This window comes from Pseudopodoces humilis, chromosome 16, assembly GCF_049639895.1.
Source record: "Pseudopodoces humilis isolate 2021_Gansu_Grassland_sample_001 chromosome 16, ASM4963989v1, whole genome shotgun sequence".
NCBI lineage: Eukaryota > Metazoa > Chordata > Aves > Passeriformes > Paridae > Pseudopodoces > Pseudopodoces humilis.
The window spans coordinates 13,785,470-13,809,161 of NC_142215.1; the positions used below are offsets into that span (position 1 = coordinate 13,785,470).

Genomic DNA, 23,692 nt, shown 5'->3' on the forward strand with positions numbered 1-23,692 from the left:
GAATGCACTCAGAGAAGGGATAGAATGACAAACCCATGATGAATTGTTAGGGCATGTTGAGTTGGTTCTGTCAAAGCCTGCAGTCAGATGATTTCACTGGCTGTGGAGGATGAAATCTCATATTTCAATGTTTAAGTAAAAGTGTCAAAGTTCAGCTGAAGCAGGGACAAATACAGAACAAATTTTGTGTGTATTTGTAACTAGGGCACCAGAGCAATAGAGGAAGCCAAAATGAGCCAGAAAAGCAAAAGAAGTTTAAAGGAGAAATTTTCCTTGAAGAACAGCCTGGTTAAAGAAGCCCTCTCAGAGTTCCTGGGAACTTTTATACTGATAGTAAGTGTCAGCTGCTTTCCTTTCTTCCTACTAATCTAATGTTGGACAGTGCTTGTAAGGGGACATGTACATTTTTCTTGTACTGTGCCAGCAGCGAGGTTACAGCCTGACCATGCACAGCATGAATGAATAGCTCCTGTGACGGTAAGTGTATAACTCCTTTCTTCACCCCATGTAATTATCACTGCCTATAAAAACCAGATAGTTTTACGTATTACAATTGTCTGATTGGCATTAGACTTCATCTAGGAGTGGAATTTCAGTGAAGGAGCATGTTCTGAACAATCCAGATATGCACAATGAATGTTGTTAATACTCTCCTGTTTCTTAAAAACTCATTTTAGGAGTTCATTTTATGCACAAATTCTGTTTACATTAACAAACATATTGTACTGCATGTTTAGAAAATTTTAGTTGAGTTGCTTTCCTATGCAATATTTAGCTTTGTGATTTGTATTGAATTTATTTGGAGTTGTATTGACAAACCTCCAGAGATTTTGTAAGTGAACAATTTTTTGTTTCGTTTTTAACTGTACTACATAAATTATACATATATTATTTGATCCTATAGTACTGCTACAACTTAGATAAATACCTAAAGTTCCCATTTTTATACCCCTCCCCTTTTTTTTTTAACCTAATTTCTTGCTCAGTTTTTCTGGGCATTTTGCATTGGGACTGTGACTCACTAGGGAGAGAGCAGGCTCTGTAGCAGAGCTAAAAATCAAGCAGCTAGACTCTTTATTTTAGTCTGGACAACTCAGTCTTGCTTATTATTAAATATTACATCATAATGAAAAAGGTAAAATAAAAAGCAGCAGACACAGTACTGACATAGGTTTTACAACTGTAACTATATTAGCTAAATTTCAAGTAAGTCATCTAAAAATTCCAGTAGCTCATAAAATACTGGAAATTATGGTCCTTACTACACTTCAGCCAAGTGAAGTATGCCGTCACTAAAATAACATTATTCTCAAATTTAATATCATCCATAAGACATTATTACAGTAAGAAGCACATTTTGAAGGAAGGAGCACAGAGCACTTTACAAACATTAATGAATTAAGTGTCACAACACCCTGGTAAGGAGGGGAAATGTCATTATCTTCATTTTGTATATTAGCAAACCTGATTATGGCAGCCTGCACAGGAAGCTTGTGGCAGATCTCTGAATATAACCCACATCACCTGACTTCCAGTACTCTCGCCACAAGATCCTCCTCCTCTTTCCATTAATAAAATTAAGCAAGAGAAGAAAACATATTAAAGTGCAGATTAGACTGCAAATGCTATTATTTAATGTCCTGCTGCACAAGGCTAGAAAGGAAATGCAAACCCAGATCCCATTTTCTAGTATATTCACCATATGAGTGTAGTAGAAAATGAAGCTACAAAATTGTTGTTGACAATTTCTTTATCATTTCTCTTACCTTTCCTAGTTTCAGCCTTGGTTTAAAACAGAAAGAGCCTCACCTGGATTAAACTGCAGCTTTCTCAGTGCTTGGATACCTCAACTTGTGTTTAGACTGCACAAGTTAGCAGCAGTATGAAGTGTTTATGTGAAGAAACTGCCTTTTCTGCTGTTATCTTAAGCTGTGCAGGGGAAGTTTAGATTACACATCAGGAAAAAAATTCTTCACTGAAAGAATGATTGGGCACTGGAATCACCTGCCCAAAGGAGGTGGTGGAATCACTGTCCCTGGAGATGTTTAAAAAAAGATTAGATGTGGCACTCAGTGCCATGGTTTAGTTGTTGAGGTGTTGTTAGGTAATAGGTTGGACTTGATGATCTCAAAGGTCTTTTTCAATCTAGTATCTGCCATTCTATTTATTGCTGTTCCTATTAAGCTTTGTCAGCTACTAAGCACTTAAAGTACAGATAAATATTAAACCCTTAATTTAAATTGGAGCTAATGAAAGGGGCACCCTGGTAAGTCAGAGGACAAAAATCCTTGAAAAACAGTGTGTATGCAAAAGAAGTTATGGTAATAGGACAGTGTAAGAACTGTGTGGCAAAGCTGTTACAAATTGAGAGGAGAGTTCACAGCCTACAGCACAGTTGATTCATGTCTTTGCTGAAAGCCATTTTGGGTTGCTGGGATGGGGTTTAGAGACTGTGGAGAGCACCTGTGCCAGGAAGCCAGGCTGAGACAGCATTTCTGTTACCCACAGGCTCTGTCTGGTAGCCAATGCTAACTGACCACGCCTAAATCTGGGACCCACCCCTGGGAGTTAGTGCGGTGAAACTCTGTCCCTCCAAATCACCCTATTGCTAATTTTTCTGGAGAATAACATCACAAGCTACACAGTAATAGGAGCCTAAACTACCATCTTTAGTTACTCTTAGCCTTGCAATATTGTTTTCCAAAGAGGAAGTCTAGAAAGTTGAATCACTCATCAGACAAAAACCCAGCCTTCACCTCAGTGTGTGAAGGGTGTGGCTTGCAATGTCAGATAGATTTGACCCAACAAGTCTTGAGAAAGGCACTGGGCACACAATTTGGATAATATCTCCTGGTCAGCCCTACTTAACATGCTGCATTTTGCCTTGCAGCATGGAGTCAGAGCACGTAGACAGAATTCTTTCCAGGTTAAAATAAAGTAGAAGGTGAGCTCCAGAATCACAGGAAATGTACTGACCATTAATGTATGCTCAGTCCAGTGGATCTGACTGGAGATGCTCCAAGTGAGTAATCCCTCCTGAAAGACCGACAGTCATGTTCTCAGGTGCTTACATTATACAACTTGATAATACAGGCACAGCCCATGTGAGCCATGCTCTCTGCTTAGCAAAGCACCCAATTTCAGTAAGAAACACGAAACACCAGGAGCCCGGAAGCATCCTGAGGTGGGAGAACTCCTGCCTGTTTGCACCATGGTGGCTGAGAGCCAGTGCACACACACTCAGATAGTCTCAGCCTTCTGCTGAGGACCTTCCCCCAAGGTCTGGGACCTTCCCCCAAGGTCTCCCTTGAGGAAGAGCTCTCTAGGGAGCTTTCTGTTCTCCATCATGTTTCCTGGTTCAGTACATGTCCTCTTGGGACTTCTGTGAGTTAATCTGGGAGTCAGTACCTGTGTGCCAACACATAAGAGTCAGGAAGCCACGCTGCATCAGATAGATGGTTTATGTGGTTTTTTAGTCTGGCTGCAGCTCACCTATCCAACTGCCTCTCTGCTTTGAATCATGCTTCTCTCCATTTTTCCTCTTTGGAACTTGACTGCGTTGCTCAAAATGGGATTTACTCTGACTTGCACCATTAAGTATATCTGAATTGAAACAGTTCCAAAAAGATATGCCAAATAGGCCATGTGGCTTCCTTTAACAGCTACTGCTCACCTAACACAGTTTGTATTTCATTTTCACTCTCAAGAGCGTCTTACTGAACAGAGTTTCCCAAAAAGGAGCTGCACAGGAGCCAGGATCTCCTGAGGCCAGAGCAGCATACATTTCCCTGCTGAGACAAAACACAGGCTTCCATTTAGCATATAAATACAAGTGGGGAGTAAATGTGCTCCTAATATATACAGATACATATATATATATATATATATATTTTCCTATAAGCCTGGTCTCCAGCTGGAGGTCAGGATCCTCTTGCAACTCCCATTGAAGCAAATGTTTGTGTGTGCTTAGAGGATTCAGGGCACAAGCATGAACAGAATACACCAGAACCCTGAAACAGTCCAGCTAATGAGGAAACCTATTTATCACCAAAATATTTTAGTCTTGTTTTCATATTTTAGTCTTGTTTTCATATTCTGAACACTTCATTATGCAAGTTATCACTCCTGTTCTGTTGCAGTTGAGCCTCATCAGAAAAATCTTTAAGACTGGCATTATATGGATCTGCTAAACCCATAAGATTAAAATCTATACAACTTTTCTATATCTACTTTTTGTGGTCTTGCATTCCAGTGCACGTTAATTACAACACTGTAGGGTAACATATATCCCTTATTTTAAACATGCATTAGAATTTTTATTACATGACGTTATTACATGAAAGCAAACAGCTTTTGCTCCTTTGCTCCTTAAATAAGTGTTTAACATTTAACACACAACCACTACTTAGAAATTTTAAACAAAGATAAATTCCAAGTTCTAAATTTTTGTGAAAGGGATATTTTTTTGCATTGGATAAAATTACAGCAAGTTTTGTCTAAGGTTAAAAATTAAACATCAGCACCTTCTAACAGCTGCCTTGTTTGCCATCAGCAAAGAATTTCCTGGAGTACAGAATCTTGTATAATTAGCTCTTAGTGAACTGAAGTTTGTCAATGCTAGATAAGAGAGTATTAAAATTTATTTATAATTGGTATTTTGATCTGTCACTCAGCTTTTAAAATATTACATAATGCTACAAATACCGTGAGCCTTAGCTGTGTTTGCACTTTGAAAAACAGCTCTGGTGTCTGAGATCCATACATTTGGGTCTCTAGCAGCAATAATATAGTACAACCAATAAACAGTAGATGCCACTCATTAATCTAATGAAATATAGTTGCATATATTTTGATGGCATTACATTTTGCTAATGATTCTGGTGAAGATATACAAACTCTTCTTCTTTTTGAAACTGTGTTAAATAAGCATTGCAAACAGAAGAAAAAGGGGTAACAAAGACCCTTAGCTGTACCAAGGTTAAGGAGGTGTTCTTGCATACTGGTGTTATTTTTATAATCTTATTATTATCAGAATCAGGTTTTATTCTAGCCAGCCCTTCAGTTTTAGAAGCCATTCTTTAATTCCACTGAATATTTAGCAGTGTGAAAAATTTGAAGGGAAGGTTAGCTAATTTTTCTTTTACCCCAAAATATTTATGGCAGCAAATAATTCTGAAAAATCATGGGAAATTTTGTTTTCCATCCAAACTTAGGTTTCCCAATATATGATATTTCAAACTCTTAAGTGACTCAGATGTTGTGTTACATTAAAGGTTTGAAGAAAATTACCTTCATTTTTGCAAGGTCAGCCCCAGCACGTAACTCAGCACTCATTGTTTAATTAAGAGGTTTCAGTAAGTTGAACCTAATTTCCCAAAACCTTTTTCTGTGGATACCCTTTTTCCCAGAAAGTTTACATCTATAGGACTGAAGCGTGAGCACCTCTGCCTGAGACTTACAGAATACTCACATCTTTCCAACATTCAACTGTGAGTGCAACATTTGAATTTATGTTTTACAGACACAAATTTACAAGGTGTTTTTTCAAAAGTTTCACCAAATAAAAGAAAGGTAATAAAAGTAATAATTTTTTTAAGCTGTCATAAACAGTTGGAGAACAGAATAAAAGACAATAAATGTAGTTTGTGCTATGCAGTGAGTTTATATCTTTGCAATCTCAACAGCTCAATGAACCATTCTGGTTGAAAGTGAATTCTAGGAAGCTCTCCCATCCATAGTCCTGTTTAAAGGCAAACGTGACTCAGTTCCTCTCACCCATTCTTCACACATTTCTTTACTATTAAAAACATTCAGCTTTTTTTTTTTTCAACAGCAAACAGATTAGCAAACAGATAACCCATGCACAGCAAAGATCCAGCCCCTCTGTTTCACACCCAAAGGAATGAGTAAAAGAAAAGGTACATGTACCCTTGTACTCCAAGGAGAGGACAGAAAACCTCCTTTCTCAGCCTGCAATGCTCACTCTTGCACACTTTCTCAATGCTACAATTCCCTGAGAGTTGGTGCAGAGACTGAACATATTTTAGGAGTTTAGAAAGATTTAAAGCTTTTCAGCTGGGGTAGGAAGCAAAGTATTACAGCTCAAGAACAAATGAGTAGGGTGGGAGGGAAGCAGCACCTGAATAGGTTCTTTTTCTCTTCAAGGTAAGATTTTGTTCCTTTGCCTGGCCTTTTCTTTCTAGCCCTGATACAACAGGCAATGTTTAACTCCTGAAAATTTGTGTCTGAATATCTCATTACATTTCCTTTCCTGAATTTCTAAAAATTAATAAGAAAATAAAAACAGTCTTCACTGAAGAAAGTAACTCAAACCAGTTGCCCTCTATAATTCAGGAAAGAAAAGCATTTAACATTTCAGGATGAAGAGTGCAACATTAATCATAATAAAATATGAGAAAATGCAGACTTTTGCATTCTCTCTAGGTGATTTCAAACTTTTATTTGTCTCCTATTGCATATGCAAAAGCAATAATAACATTTAAAAGCATCAGTTTATATAACACAGCATAGTCTGTCCCTCAATAATTTCACTTTTTTTTCCCCCACAAAGAAATTTGAACCTGATATTAAAATGTTTTAAAAGTTCTCTATATAGAAATGATCCAAAGTTTTTATTAAATTTACAATCATGTGTCCAAGTAGTAATGCTTTCTTTCACTAGAAAATGGTTTCACAATGGCAATAATTTTAAGACTTATGTCTATACTATTTAATTAATTAAATGATAAGGATTTGGGGTTTTTTCACCCCTTATTTAAATGAAAAAAAATTTAAATCTATCTGAACCCAAGAGAATATTATTTGTTTCCCAGAAGATAATCATGAGAACAGATATAGTGTCTTTTTATTGCTCTAAGCTTGATTAAATAATAACAGAAATCCTCCCCACCCACCAAAACATTTTATTAATGATAAAATAAGAGCTGTGTGCTTTTAAGGTATTTAGAAATTACTTGACTGGTAAGCTGTATTTTTATCTCACCTTTAAAAGCTTAAATACTCTCTTATTTAACAAAATACAGCAAATATTAAACATTAAATTGGATGAGGACTGGTCTTTCCTGAAAGGGTTTTCCTGTAACTTAAATTCTTGCAGAGCTAATGCCCTGAATTTTAGAAGATCTACCATGTCTCTGTTTTTGTTGCTTTTAGAATTACTGTCCCTGTTGAAAGAATGCTTAGGAACCCTATCTGAATTAAGATCCTATGTAATACACAGCAAAAATACATCTCTGTATTAGGAAAGAGTTTCTAATATTATAAATAAAAATATATTATAAATATATACAATTATAAATATTATAAAACACTTTATTATGAAATTCAACAGGTAAATTCTTAAGCAGACTTGCAGACTTGCTCTGTAAATGAAGGAGGTGGAAATGAAAGCGAGTTCCAAAACACACTCCCTTAGGAAGACACTGCCAATTTAGCACACCTCAAACTGAAAAGCTTATTTACTACTTTTAAAAGTAGCTAATCCTATTTGGAAATATTAATGTTGGGTAAGAGAACTGCACAAGACTACAGTACATCATGAAGAATACTGCAAATTTTTCATGGGCACAGGTCCCTACCTGCAAGGAAGGGCAAATGCAGCCACTGTTTTCTAGCATTTCATGACTGAAAGTGAGCAGTTTATGATTAAATACTAATTTTTTTTTTTTTTTGCAACTGCTGACTGTATTCCTTATAACACATTGAATTCCTGTACTCAGCATCATCAGCTGTGCAGCCATTGAGGCCACACTCTGCCTGCAGGGATACCTATGGAACACTGCAGGTGTGTGTCACCACAGCTGGACCTGGGAATGTCCAACATGGCACAGCTCATTGTCTCCACATTGCTAAAAAGCTTATTTGCCTCTTTAATCTGACAGTCAGAGGGTCTGGCTATAAATGCACACCACTTCTAGGACTGTGTGATAAGAAGGGGGATTTTTTTATATAAGCATTCTTTAAGATGTCGAAAACTTTATTGGCCATGTAGATCCACTAAAATTGTGGTTTCAGATCTTGCAGAAATCCTATTTACACTGAAAAATGCTATTACAAACATTTGGAAAAATCCTGAAAATAGTAAGATGGAGGCAGAATAATTTTTTGTCTCTCTGATGAGTGGGTTACAGAAAGTCCTGCAAGCTTCCAGTCAGTAATAGGACCTTACACTCATTGAAGGTCAACTGTTTTCCTTTCCTAACCTTAGCCTTGTTATCCAAGACAAAGAGAAGGATCTAATGGGTTATGAAGCAAGTTCTTTTGGCAGAGAAGAATCAGACAGCTATTCCCCACCCAAGCATGTTCTTTAGGACAGTAATCTAATGACTCTATGAACAAAAAAACGTCAGTGCTGAAAGTACTCCAGTAATTTTAAGCAGGCTATTAGACAACTGCTGAGAGGAAAACCTGGTAACATAAGATAGACAAGATAAAGAGATCTGGTTATATTCTACTGTAAATTAAACTCCCATTAATTCCATGTGCTTCGATCAATGAGTTTTGTGGGTGCAACTGATGGCTGAGCTTGCCCTAAAATCTTACAATATTTAATTACAGTTCAATGATGTAGTTAGTCTTAACTCAGTCAAGCAAAGACTTACAAGGTATTAAATTGCTGTTTGTGTAATTACATGATTAGGTGATAGTTTCCAGTTGCACCAACCTAATTACACTAGGTATGAGGCAACTTTTTCTCTCCTTCTTCAAAGGTCAGCAAATGGAGAAGTATTACAGTGAGACATGCTTGATCTGCAGGCTCAGTTCCCAGTTTTCCCCTCCCTGGATGGGCACACACTGACTGTGCCTGCAGTAGCATTTAGTCATTGTACATGAGCAGGTCCCACTGGGTGCAGCTGTGTTCCAGCTGGCTCACACATCTCTGTCGAAGGAGAGAGACTGGTTAGCACAAAAATGGAGCATCTGTAGCTGCATATTTCCCTAACACCTGCAGAGCAGGAGCCACAATGCAAGTGGACTACACAGCTATTTCTGTATGACTCTCCTCAGTTCTGGTAATAAAGGAAGGGAGGCCACAGCCTCCCTCCCTTATTTCCTTCCCTTTTCTTGTGAATTTGTAGTTAATATACACAGATGTTGCTATCCCCTATCCTCTTCTATAAGCATCTCCTCTACCCCTGTTTTCTTTTGTCATCATTCTTACAGAAAGAGGTAATGTTTTTAAAAGGATGGCCTTTTCTTTGAATCTGCAAAGCTTTGCCTATGCCATTTCACAACACTAGTGCACACTACACTTGTAGTTTGAGCTGGTTGCCTGAATTCAACCTGCACCCCTGTGTGTGCAGGGGCCCAGAGTAGCTTACTGAGCTTGCTCCTCATCTGAGCCATATCTTTCACAAAATCTTGCTTGGTGCAGTTTCCTGGAATACTCCCTTTGAGAAATCTGGAAAGTGATGACTAGAGTATACTAATTCCACCTCCTCTAGATTCTTGGGAATTCCAGCATAGCCATTTTTTCCATATTAAACATATAAATGCATTATGAATTGTCTCATATGAAGAAACAATGTAATTTCAGCTGTGAACAGCTCCAGTGTGATGTATTTTAGTTTGCAATCTGGATGTGCATTTGTGCTAACCAGTGCATTGCTAGGTGAGAGCATGGCTAACACAAGTGCGTGTTGTCCATTGCACAGAAGTTGACTGCAGCTTGCACTGTATCCTGGAGCTTTTAATTATACAGTCCAATAAACTGTGGCTATCTAACACCACCCCACCCTTACGTAAGCTGAGTTGCAACACTCTGGCACCAGTCAGAGCTGTTTGCTTACATGATTATGACCTCAAGGCAAGAGCTGCACCTGGGTATGACACAGTCTCAGGGCACTTAGAAACACCGTCTGCATTAAAAAGCTGGTTAAGAGTGTAATTTTATTGTGAACTTTTCTGTCACATTTTGGTATTAGCTAAAACCCTTGGGGAAAGAATGGAAACAAAAGTATGATTTTGCCTGTTTAAATTGCATCTATTCTAGCAGGACTTGCTTGTTAAACCTTGATCACCAAATCATTTAGTACAGTCTATTCCTAAGGCAAAAGAGATTTTCCCATTACTTTGCAGTTTCTGAATTCAAATGCCTTCCAAGTGAAAATAAGCAATTAAGGTTTCTCAAGATAAATCTAGTCACATCCCAGAAATGGTATGTTTCACACCACTTACAGCTGCAGAGAAGCAACTTTTCAGACTATAGAAATTATTTGAGAGCTTCCATAACTTCCATTGGCTCCTTGTTCAGCAGAGCACATAGGCATATATTTAAAAAGCAGATTTTCAAAGACACAGAAATGGATCAGCTAGTCTATCTCAAACTAAAATGTTTTTGTCCCTCTGAATATCTTTCCTATCACCTTTAATAGGATCTAAACATGCTTGAAGGTAAGCAGAGGCTTTAGACTGAATAAACATCATCTTAAGCAAATATTTAAACATGTTACTGAACTTTATTCTGAGAGGAACCAAAAAAAATCCGAAACTAGTTTAAATCCACATAGAATTCTTCAATGTGAATTATTAAGATCTCTCCACATCGGTTAATTGGTGAAGCTCCAGAGCAAGTGAAATATTTTGCAAGAGCAATATGTGGTATAAAGTCAGCATAACAATAACACACGGTGTAAATGCCAGAAAGTTGTCTCAATCCAGAGTTCCAGCACTAACATTAAAAGCTTTTTGAACCATCTTTCATAACTTTTACAGTAAATTTTTCATTGCTTTTAACATCAGTCTGGAACTGAAAACTTACCACACAGAATTAATTTCACTTTCAGATGCAGAGTTTTGCTGTAGAGACTGTGAGATCTTGTTCTGGCTCCAAGTTCTGATCTGTGTACCATCATTGTGCCTGAGAACTGTTTTCTGTGTGGAGAGAGGTCGTCATTAGCAGACATTTTTTTCTTGTGACAGAGACGAGGAAAATAAAAAGCAAGTGCTCATTGCAGCAAAGGCAACAATGGCACATGACAAATTCTAGCACAGTTTCAGTATTCAACAGCATTTGCAGCTATAGCAGGACACCCAGCAGCATTTGGCAGATGCACTCACGGTTTTACACCTCTCTCTCCAACGCAGGCCCTTGGCTGTGGGTGTGTGGGGCAGAATGTGCTCAGCCGAGGACAGCACGGAGGGCCCATGACGGTGTCAGTGGGATTTGCCATGGCAGTCACCATAGCAGTCTACGTGTCTGGGGGCGTTTCTGGTAAGTGACCTTTTTTCTTATATAGCATTTATTGCTACAGTGTTAGGTGTCCCCTGTTAAAGGGCTTCCACTTCATGGTATAAACAATTGTGAATTTAGCAATGGTAAGCACCATTACAGCACAGTTTGCACCAGAATTTTGCTAGTAAATCTTGTGTGTTCTTATCTCCTTCTATTCTTTGTGTTTGACAAAATGTCCCACCAAATTCTGATCTCAACCACAGTGTGAAAATCTTGGCAGACCTCTGGCTTTTATGGAAAGTGTTCTGTGCAAACCAGAAGTCTGCTTGGTGTTTTGAAGATCCTGTCAATAGAGATGATCCTGGGCAGAACAGGCACTGTGTTTAAAGAAAGAACCATGAAGAGCAGCAGTCACCAGATAAAATGGTGGCCAGCTACACAGAAAGCAGAATGACCTACTAATGGATATAATGACCAAGATTCACCTTACAGAGTAAAATTTATTTCTTCATATCCTATCACAGGCAATAGCAAGTCTGCTCCTGTCTGATTATTCACAGAAGCAGCAGATCAGAGCAGAAACAGCAGGAAGATTCAGTACCAGGGATACATTCAGTGACACACTGTCGGTGTATTGTCCTTTCCCCTTTATTTCTACTGTTACACTTCCTCAACAGGTATTGGTCAGGAATCTCTCTTTAGTCCTGGGGCTAAGTTAGCAGGGCTAACTAACCAGTGTCCACAAGTGCCATATTGGATGCTGCCTTGTCTCCCAGTTCCACCATTCAATTTGGCCAAACTAAGATCAGAAACATGAGCATAACTGCTTTTAACATTTAAAGTCTTCCTTTAAAATAGAAAATGATGGGTTGTAACAGCATTGTAGCAATGCTGTGAATGAAAATACACAATACTTTGTGCAGTATGCAGAGTTTATATTTGCTTTTAAAGCAAATGGTGCCCTTGTACTCCAGGTCTCATAGAGGCATTTCTTACCCTTCATAAGATGGGTTAAGTTGGTCTGGACAAATTTCTTTAGGTATAATTAGGGCGTTTGAAATAGCTGCTGTAGCAGAAATTACTGTGGCCATTTCTCTTCTCTTTACAAATTCTTTTACAGAGGCACCATGCAGAAGGTTTCCATTAGAAAGTTTCACATTAGAAAGTGCTCCAGGTTCTATAAAACAGGCAGTCTTGTCACTGTCATTGACACAGACCAGAACTGCTCCTTAATATCACACAAAATTAATTCAGTAGCACATTCCTATTATCTGAACAACTTTAAACTACAGCTCTTACAGCTTCCTATTATCTGAACAACTTTAAACTACAGCTCTTACAGCTCTTGGCTTATGTGTAGGCAGCTAAACTTTTCTAATGCAGTACCATGAAAACAAACCTGTGAAGACCTTTCCTACATTTGCACCTTTAAGGGATATATTCATCTCCATCATTATGTAGAAAATTAGAGTTCAATCCCAGCAGGGCAGAGCAGTTGCAGCTGTTGCAGTATTGTGCTTCCTGTGTTTTTCCCATGACAAAGGATTCTGCATGCAGTACATTTTCTCTGTGAAAAAATAGGAACAGATACTTCAACAGGCTGTTATTATCCAACACATTATTACTAGTGGACACTTCAGAATACAAGTTCCTATGTAGAATTTGTTAGCAATTTCTGTGGCTCGTGGGCCAAAGTCTCATGTTTAAGTACTGCTAAAATATTTTTCATCAGTTCTTTATGTAATTCTAAATTGATGGTAACAAAATATATAGTCTTCATGCATGGTGAATTTGAGCTATTTTTATTTAGGAAAATTCCCCTTTTTAATTTTCTTCCATCCAGTTTTCTTCAGTATCAAGATAATCTCCCACTATTTTATCCAACTTAGCATTTCAAATCCATGACTGTGATCACTACAACTACAAAAGAACAAGGAACACACTGTCCAAAGTGAACTTTTTTTTTTAACCAGTGGCAAAAGAGCCAAGAATCTTGTAACTCCCCTATGTCAGCATGAGAGCCTTCAATTAGACTTTACTTTTCCATATTTAATGTTAATCAGTCCTCTGTAATATTATTATGACTTGTTCTGGCCATCATAGTCACCCTGTATTATATACAGGAGGGGATCAAAATCAGGTGTTGAAAGAAAGGAAAATTATTAATTCTCTCCAGAGTAAGGAACAAAAGACAAGACAACAATTAATCAAAATTCATATGAAGGGCTGTTAAATTGGATGCCATCTATCTACTTTCTCTTTGCTGAAGAATTTGAAACACAGTGAGGAATTCTACTTTTAATTCAAGACTGGTGCTACTAGGTCAACATTTTGGAAATTATACAAAGAAAGTTTTATCCAGCTTGTTATCTGTGTTTGTCAGTTCATTATGTATCAAAGGTGCCTGGATTTCATAAGATAATGACTCACTGACCTGAAGTGCAAACAAACACAGAAACTACATAGAGGCCCTTTCTCCATCACTAACCTTTGAGAGATAAAGAACATGCTCTTTCAGTTATTTTACCAGAGACAAATGCTATTTTTTTCTGACATTCACAGAAACTGAAATGAGACTTTATCTGGAAGATAAGCAAAGGATCCTATGTCCTTGCAAAATTTGGGGGTTTTATTATTCAGTATTTATTACAAAGAAGTACCTGCTCATTTATTTGGCAATTTGTATTTCTTAAGTCAAAACCACGTATCTATAAACAATGAAATTTTCCAAGAGCATACAAATAAACATTTTTGTTGACAAAGATGTTGAGGAAAGAGACCATATGACACAATAAATGTATTTTAGAAACTAAAATTGTCACAAAGAATTCCAGTGTTACTGAAATCTTTTTCATGCGTAAGTTCAGGTGTAGCTACTCCTGCATAAAAAGGAAGTTTCACAGGAAACTGAACTTTGTTTCAGCGAACAAATTATGAATTGTTTTATTACTATTTGGTTGTATTGTTACTATTATTAACTATTTTATTAGTTTCCTTATCATGGACATTTCCAGTAAGCACAAGAACTAGATAAAAACATGGTGAAAGACTATGCACTCCTGCCCCCAGATCTGATCTAGGCATAGCTCACCAGCAGCCAACATGAAAATGGACAGCCCTAGCATTATTTGATTATGTTTCCATGAAAACTGAGTTCCTGAGTAACCCCAGGTTGAAGACAGAGACACAAACATAACTTAAATCCAAGGTACTCCAGAACTGTCTCAAGACATATGCTCAAGCCAGTAACAGTCCTTAATCATAATACGTGCTTGGGAGACTAAAGGAATGTTCTTCTGCCCCAGTCATCCCCTAAAAATAAAAAGCCAAAGGCCTTGAGGAGAGAGAATAGGTGCAGAATAGGGGACCCTCCCACCACAACCAATGGGGCAGATTTACTATTTTTCTAGAAAAGTTGTCTATTACTTACTCCAGGACAGCATTCTGATAAAGTGCACAGTCCACAGGCACCAAGAGTAAAGATGGATCTTAGTGGCTTTCGCTCTCCCTCATTTGATTACATCCAACTTTTTTCAGTTTAATTGCAGTCAGCATTTAACTGCAAAATAACATCTAGAAAAGCATGTGCTGTTCTGGTGTTCAAAAGTGCCCACATTTTTACAAATCCTCCACCTATTCTCATGTATCTGAGTCATCCACATGACTTAATTTGTGATTTATTTTTCAGGTGGTCACATAAACCCAGCTGTTTCATTAGCCATGTGCGTGACTGGAAGATTAAAATGGACCAAATTACCAATTTACATATTAGCACAACTCCTGGGAGCATTTGTTGGAGCAGCGGCTGTCTTTGGGATTTATTACAGTGAGTACACCTTAGACATGTTCACAGGACAAACTAGAGGTCAGGCAGTCTCTAAGGCCCCAATTTTTCAATGAATGTCAGGCAGGCAGAGGACTCTTGTTCACACAGGGCTAATGGCACAAATGAAGTTAAAGCTATAAAAGAAGAAAGGAAGGCGCATATAGAGTTTGAAGTGAAAAACAATGGCTTGAACATTCCAGGTACCCTACAAATTTACTGAAACAATACTCCAGGAAATGTTCTGATATTTAGAAAAATTATTCATGGGAAATCAGATACTCTGAGATCATGTATTTCTCAGTAAGGATTCTAAATTACTTAATAGCCAGGATATAGGGCTATCCATCTTCCAAGCAAATTAGAAACATTAAAGACCTGCTACAAGTGCCTGTAGGCAAGAATCACCAACATCGTTCATTGAGGGTACAGGATATGAGATCAAGTCCCTCCTGACCAAACCTCAGACCACCCTTGAGAGGTGACTCTCCAAGGCAATGAACTCCAGGTACAGTGATAAAGGGGTCACACATTTGACAGGGAAAAAGGAAAAAATTACCCCTATCCTTGAGACACGGGGGCTTTACACAGTGTGCCACAGAAGGAAAAAAAGGTAACTGACTGACTGCACTCAGCTGGGTCAGTTGCTTCAAACCCCCTACTCCAAAACTCTGCTTCCACTGGCCCAGCCCATCTCCTCCAACATCTCTTTCCTGTGGCCGTTATGTCTGCAGACCAAGCTGGGTCCATGTGCAGCAGAGGAAGAACAAAAATGGAAATAACCCTGTACATCAGCTCAGTGCTCAGTACCCACAGTAATCCTGAAGAGGAAAATCTTTAGGAACCATGATAACTGTTTTGGGCTTGGTGTGTTTTTTGTGTTTCTTTGTTTGTTTGGGGGGGGAGAGTTGTTTACTTTTTGAAGGTTAGTGTTCGAATTTGGAAACTGGAATCCTGGAACAGGATTTCTATCTGAATTTAAGTCCTCCTCAAGTCTGACAGCAAGAATTAGGGCTGTGGCCAGGATGTAGCAGTGTGTTAACATGTACATGGGGTTGACAGGGGAGTTACTATATTCTGCCACAAGGGCAGCAGTAGGGTAGGGAGCCAAAGCAGGAAGCCTAGGTCCAGGTTAGGGACATCTTCCTCATATTCAGGAGTGCAGGATTTTCTCATATCCCTATCTCTGCTAAAGTCCTCCTCTTGCTCTAATTAATTTCCAAACCTCTTCAGTAGTCTTTACTTACTGTAACTTGCAGGACTGTCATGTACTCTTTGAGGTCCACTGAAAAGTCACTGGTAGAAAAACAGACATAGGAGATCATCCCTTTTTTTTCTCCCCTGTAATTGTTAAATGCCACAGAATTATCTGACACTTCAAATGAGAGCCTGATCAATGTAAACAACTACAATTCTCTGCACTCATGTTGTGGCTCTGAGCAAAGCTAGAAAAAACAGAAACAAGGAGAAATAGATTTGTCTGCCAGCTTCAGGAGGCACTTATCACCCTCACCATGATTTCCATGGGATATGGGGAGCTATTTCTTATCCACAAGTGTCATCCCATCACCAGATCCACTAATAAAATGATGGATTAGAGTTTGTTACATGTCTGTCTATGATGATTTGAGTACCCCATCTTAACATCTTCCTACTTCTAAAACTGCATAGTTGCCAAATGGAATAGCAGTAACTCCTGGTGCCTGGGAATCCACAACTGCACAATCAGGATGCTGTGCATTTCATGGGTCATCATGACAAATGTAGCACCTCTCATAGAATAACACATCTGTATTCAGAATCAGAAAATGCTCCTTGGCACTGAGTTTGGAGCTATGAGCAGGGGAAAACCAGCCCTGTTTGGAAAGCTGTATGAGTACATCAAGGCACAGGAGGAGAGATGAGACAGGAGGGTAGGAGGAGTACATCACCTCAAATCCAACAACGGTGCTCCCAGAAAACAACCATCAGAGAATCACCAAATGGTTTGGGTTGGAAGGGACCTTAGAGATCATTTCCAGTTGAGAATGTGAAGTGCACACATTTATCACATGTATTCTAGCCTAGAAAACCTAGAAAAGTTTATGGAGAAGTGCAAGCAGTTACTGGATTTTTTCTATAGATGCCTTTATGGAGTATAGTGATGGAAAACTTGAAGTCACAGGACCTAATGCAACAGCACAAATCTTTGCAACATATCCAGCTCCCTATCTGACCCTCGTAAATGGATTTGCAGATCAGGTAAGTGCACTTGCTGTCTTAATTCTACAAATTAAACATAAAAAAAACCTGTAAAGCCAAGCAGTAAAAACCACATAGACCTAAAAAGTGTGCCAAACCTCACCATTTCAGCCAGATGTCTCCTTGTACAATACAATGAGAATGCAATGCTGTTTGCAGGGGGTTACATTTTAGCAATATTTTACAAGCAAAATAATTTCAAGTTGTTCTTTTCTCATACATCATCTTAATTGTTGCACTCAAAATGTCTTTAAAGCAATATATGTAAGAGGTTTTGCTCAGCATAAATCAATGTTTCTCCATAAATCTCATCAGAGTTATGTCCATTTACATCAAAATACAGCCCATTTTGTGGGCCTATTATTCCTTAAATAATGCTTAAGCAGACAGTTTAACATACCCTGAACAATTGAGTTTTCTTCTTCCACAAGCCTTCTCTCTAACCTTCTTTTTGCAGATAGATTTGTAGTATTTATTTTTCAAATGACTGAATCTGTAAAATCCTCAACTTCATTTCTAAGCTGTCTTTTAATTCCACTTATGCAACAGCAAAAAAATGAAGTTTCATTCAAGAAATTCAGAAGTACCTTATCATATAATTCTAATCAACTTACCCATCTTCTTCAGGAATACATGAAATAAATACTGCATAAGTAAGGTATGAAAAGCATATGAAAAGCAAGGGATGGCCTCAACACAGAAATTCATTACGTAAAAGATTGTGCAATCTGGCTTCAAAAAAAACCTAAACATTATTTTGAAGTTTTGTAAGAAAGACAGTTCTGATCTTTGGATCAGTCAACAGATTTTTCCCCAAGATATTTTTTACCCATGCATGTTTCAAAACAAACTTAAAAGCAGGCAAAAAACAAAAAATTTTTAAACCCCTCAAACATAAGCTTCAAATCAGTATAGAAATTGAACAGTTTGACATCGCTGAAGCTTTTGTCTATTTTCCCATCAAGTTAATTATTAGCAAAATCAACATTGACAAAACATCGACAGAGCTGTACTTGCATTGAAGTAATTCCAAGAGAATTTCCTTCTCCAGATCAATTAGCATATGCAATACAGAGTTCATGGTACAGTGATACGTGCAACATTAACTTGGGTACTTCCTAATTTTAGCTGCTCAGTTTTGACTTTGCAGATTTCACTTTTTCTTCTGATGTTATGCAATACCTGGATAAAGAGATGCATATCTAATTTAATTTATCAGCATAAACTACAGTCACATAAAACACTTCTATATCAATGGAACTGATTGCATTGTTATAGCAGCAGAGCCACCAAAAATTAAGTTAATAAAAGTGTAAAATTGACAGGAAAAAAAATGTAGAAACAAAGCATTAGACCTCACATAAGAAATGTATTTTAAATCCTCTGTTCTTTCCCCATCTGGTTGTAGATTTATTTTTTTTTCAAATGCCCTCAGCACGTTTCTTGTCTTTGTCTTTCAGCACACTTTTCAAAACTTCTCATTACTGTGAAGTAGAAAGGCACCGAGTTCCAAGTTTTGCTATTCTGTATAGTGGGATAAAACTGAATACCAACTCTAAGCCACACCAATCCACAGAGCTGCCATAGCCCCTCTTTTCATTATTGGAAAGAATCTACACATATTTATTCAATATTCTTTTCTTTGCCTTGGCCAGGTGATGTCAACAGCTGTTCTTCTTCTGGCTATATTTGCTATTTTTGACACCAAAAATAACAGCGTACCCAAGGGCCTGGAGCCAATTGCAGTAGGACTTCTTATAATTGTTCTTACTTGCTCCTTGGGAATGAACAGTGGCTGTGCCATGAACCCAGCCAGGGATCTTGGCCCAAGGCTCTTCACAGCTATTGCAGGATGGGGGATGGAAGTATTCACGTAAGTATGCCTGGAGATGAAGTCAAATGCTCCTGGCTAAAATTGTTTCTAGGAAAGTAAGATCCTGATTCAACATGGTACCAAGTCATACTTTATATACATACAGGTAATTCTTTGCATACCAGAAGCAGCTATTCATGCACTTTAAGCCAGATATCCTCTAGGAACTGGGCTTTAAAAAGGATTTCCTGCTCCTAGGGCAAATCAAACATGCATAATCTCTAATATCAATCATTGTTTCAACAAGACCTTTCCCAAAATATTAGAGCTTCTTAGAGGTCACTGAAAATATGAGCGCTTTCTTCTTGTGTCCTGCAGCTTTCAGGAAAAACAAAAAAATCAGGAGAGAATTAGGTGGAATTATTTATTGGGTGCTGTAAAAAACAGAGACATATCAGATTGATTTAGCCTATGATTACTTCTGAGTTACTGCAGAAATATACAACAATCTAAAAGCCTGACTTCCTGGCTGGGAGTGAAGGAGTGAATGAAAAAAGCTCCCTTCGTTTTCCCACATTTCAGAGCCCGCTCAAATCCCCATGTGCGCATGCACACGCTCTTGGCTGGTCCACTGCACAGCTAATTAGTTGCACATCAAATCCACATCTTACACGTATCCAGGGTAAGAGGCACTCTGGGCTATCTAAGCAAGAGTAATCTGTCATCAGGAAGCGGAGTTTTTGGTTTATTTTTGTATTGTTTGTGTTCCCAGTTATTTACAAGTAGGAATCCCCAGTAGTACTGTAGGCCACTGGAGAGCTTTGATTAGTAGAGATTTTATTTTAACAAGAAATCAAAGAAGCCCAAATAATCTCTATTTACTCAGTATGATTTCTATTTACACAAATCATGTATCTTATTTGAGGAAAGCAGTAGCAAAGCTTTTCTCATAAAAACAAAGCCAGGCATGGCATAGCTGAAACAAGCACACAGCACGAGGCTGGGTGCAGCTCTGGTGAGCTGCTGGCGGGGATCAGTTCATTGGCCTGGTTACCTCCAAACTTTTCCTCCCCAGTAGCTCTTACCACTGCACCATGGGACTGCACTTTTTTTAAAAAACAAGGACACACAGAATGACATCTCTCACGTGGGATTCTCCTCTCTCATACCTGTGTAATTACAGGTATTAGCCATGGTGTCATACTATAACCGGTAAAGTATTATGAAGTTGGATATTACGTTACTGAAAATTTGGAAGCCTGATTGTACTGTGATCTAGTCACAGAATGCCTGTGAGCTCCTCTTCTCTCTAAAAGCATGGTTGTACTCATTTACATTAAAAAAACAACAAGAAAACTTTACATCTATACCAATATAGACTCTTTCCTAGTTTAAGGTTTTATACGAGAGGGAATGCACTCCCAATGTAAATGCTTTAAGAAATTTTAACATGTGAACATGAAAGATAAGATACAAGATCTCTGATACTCACCAGAATAAATTTACAACAACATGAGGGATGTGAAAAATGGAGAAAGAAGGCTTCCTCTCTGCCTTCAGTTAAAAGGTTGCAGCTATAACCAAGTCCAAGGGAATGATACAACAGGAATATGTTCCGATTTATTTATTGCACTGATCCAGGTGAGACTTAGGAAGAGCCTGAGCCTTGTTGGATAGCTAGAAGAGCCACGGGAAAAGCCTGAATGACTGTAGTTAGGATCCTAAATTGCCTGATGCTTTGCTATGCCTGAGCAACTTAAAGTGGTGCAGCAACAGTTGACAAATAAACCTCAGATATCTCCATTTAAATGGAATTCACAACCTTGGTATTGAGCTCTCTAACAAAGGCATGTCCAGGAGCTGGGAGCTGAGCATGAAACCTCCACAGACATGGAGATATACAGCTTGTTGTAGAAACTGAGCAGTAGGAAATACTCAAGAGACGCTGAAAGTTCTTTGGGGGAGAGGATGGAAGCATCTCCCAAGGCAATTGAGTCCATGTCAGTGAAGGAAGCGTTGCCTAAAGAGCAGCAGGGGACCACAGGGAAAGCCTTACTTTCAAATAGATCAGATACGTAATAGCAAGACTTCCCATAGTCTTGCCAAGACTTTCTACATTGTTCCCAAGCGAATGCTGTTAACTCTCAGATAATCAGCCCTGTGGAAAAGTCCCAACTACCCTTCTTTGTGCTTGCAGGTATAGCAAATGCTGGTTTTAACATGTTCTCAGGCAGGAAACTAGCCTGGAGGGGAGCCCTTCTGCTGGACCATGGAATTGTCCACATGATAGGAATGCATTTGAGCAGGGGTTTTTAAAATGTTGCTGTTACTGCATTTTGCACAGGCACCTGAAGGAGCATTTATTCCAAAACCAAGCCAGAAGCTGCAAGCTATGGTGTGGTTTCCCTAGCCCATGCAAATGGTTTGTTTTGGTTACAGGCTCCCATCGGAGTCTTTCTTAAGTCCACACTTAATATTCTGATTAACTTAAGTAAAGTTTGGGAGCAAAGTATTGTCTGTAGTGAGAAAACAACCAGAGCATAGAGTCCAAATACGAGACTGGATTTTGACAAGCAAAACCAGCCTGAAACAGCGGTAAGAGAGAGCGGTGGGGCTCTCCAGAGCAGCATTTGTGCAGAGTTAGAAGCAGCCGCGGATAGCTCAGCCCGGCTCGGCGCGGTAACGCTGACACCTCGTGGCCGCCGGCTCCGGGGCACCAAACCGCGCTTCGGGAAAGGGCAGCAGCCCCTGTCTGCACAGGCATTTATTCGGATGGCAAAGCGGCCTCGGAAGTATTTAGCATTCTTCCCGGAGTGCAGCCCCGCAGCCCGGATTGCCTCACGAACAGCGGTCTCTCCTTTTCCCGCAGCAGCTGGCTCGCGAAAGGTGTATCTGCAAGTTTACACGGGCCCGAGTTCCCAGTCCCTGTAGCTCGGGCACTGCAGTTCCCCGGGAATTTGGGCAGCCGAGCGCAGCTCTGCCGGCCAGGCCGGCCCAGGGCAGCTGGCGGTGGCAGAGGCTGGGCCCTGCCCGCCGGAGCAAGGCCGGCTAGGGGGTACAGCCGGGGCTAGGCCTGCTCGGGGGTACAGCCGGAGCTAGGCCTGCTCGGGGGTACAGCCGGAGCTAGGCCTGCTCGGGGGTACAGCCGGGGCTAGGCCTGCTCGGGGGTACAGCCGGGGCTAGGCCTGCTCGGGGGTACAGCCGGGGCTAGGCCTGCTCGGGGGTACAGCCGGGGCTAGGCCTGCTCGGGGGTACAGCCGGGGCTAGGCCTGCTCGGGGGTACAGCCGGGGCTAGGCCTGCTCGGGGGTACAGCCGGGGCTAGGCCGCTCGGGGGCCCTTGGGGATCTGCGTGTGGCACAGACAGCTCTTGCTCCTGTGCCAGTGACAGGGCGCTGAGTGTCATGGAAACTCCTGCTTGGCTGGGTCCTGATCCCTTTGCAGTTTGGCAGCGCCCTCTACGAAGGCTTTACACCCAGCACCTCAGCACAGGGTATCCGATGCGCGGCTGACAGCAAATACAGGCTACGATTTGGAGAGGGTCATGCAGGAGCTGACAGGGCCAGTCCATGGAACAAGCTGAGAGAAACCTGCCAAGACACACCTTCATTACACACCCGTGTATAAACACATCACACAGAAGAAGACATGCAAGTACTTGATATAGGTTTTTTTTCTGCTAATTAATTCAATAAAACCTTAGTCCGTGCTTGTTCCAGAAATTCAAGTGTTCAACAACTATCCATGATTAAAAAATAAACAGACTTATAAACTCAGTAAAATAACATCAGAAGTTATTTTCTATCCTCAGGGCAAAACAGAAATAATTCCAAAAGTAAAACATACACATCCAAGGCATTTCTGAACAAGCAGTAATAGTTAACAGGGCAGTGATATTCTCCCAGTTCTATTCTTGCATTGACAAACACAAGTTCACTTCTGCATAAATCTATAGAACTGAGCACTGAATAATTATTCTGACAGTTCAAAGGTTCCCCTGCAGCTTCCTGTGAAGTTCCTCTCATAGATTAATTTGTCCCTTTGTATTTCTGTGAGAAAAAAAGTTCTCCATTTTTAGTATTCATGAAACTGAGGTAGCTGGATTTTCACTGGAGACTCACATATTCTATTAATACAGCATGTTATCAAAACACCTCAATGCATCAGTACAGTTAAAAGACTCCATGCTCTGAAATGGATACTTAGTTATTTACTGTCTGAATGTGGATCTCTAGGTAAAGGAGAGCAATTCTACCAGCCCAATATTCCTGCATGAAGAGGTGGTTATTTATTGTTATTTATTGTTTCAGTAGTGGACTTCTAATTTTAATTATGTCTGTAAATCTACATATTTCAAATTAAATCCTAGTAATTGTGCAAATGTAAACATTTCAGTGGAATCAGCATGCTGGACTTAGTGAATACAAATATTCTAAGATTAAGTTTTAGGTGTATAAAAAACTTCTAAGCCTTTATTTGCCTCTTGCTGAAAGACACCACATTCTAAACAGAGATAAGACACCACATCATTAAATTTGAATCTTGACCACTGTAGTCAAGGATAATCAACTTTACAGTCACTGTGTCTTATTACCTTGCTTAAGGCAAATATACTCAAAATTT

The 23,692-nt window shown here is 39.4% G+C and overlaps 1 protein-coding gene and 1 long non-coding RNA gene across 3 annotated transcripts in view; one reads left to right on the top strand and one right to left on the bottom strand.

The window, feature by feature from the left end:
* AQP9 (aquaporin 9) overlaps nt 1–23,692 on the top strand; it is a 25,477-nt gene continuing 1,785 nt past the window's right edge. The window contains exons 1-5 of one of the 2 annotated variants that reach the window (XM_005521465.3): nt 1–333; nt 11,107–11,233; nt 14,883–15,020; nt 17,140–17,258; nt 18,914–19,131. In XM_005521465.3, coding sequence (XP_005521522.1) covers nt 232–333; nt 11,107–11,233; nt 14,883–15,020; nt 17,140–17,258; nt 18,914–19,131 — 704 coding nt within the window. In that variant the 5' untranslated portion in view covers nt 1–231. The other variant, XM_014251276.2, reaches the window with a different exon arrangement.
* Nucleotides 22,368–23,692, bottom strand: part of LOC148183030 (uncharacterized) — a 14,580-nt gene continuing 13,255 nt past the window's right edge. Inside the window, exon 3 of the long non-coding RNA XR_015773943.1 lies at nt 22,368–22,659. This is a non-coding gene — a long non-coding RNA (uncharacterized LOC148183030). The remainder of the gene's footprint in view (nt 22,660–23,692) is intronic.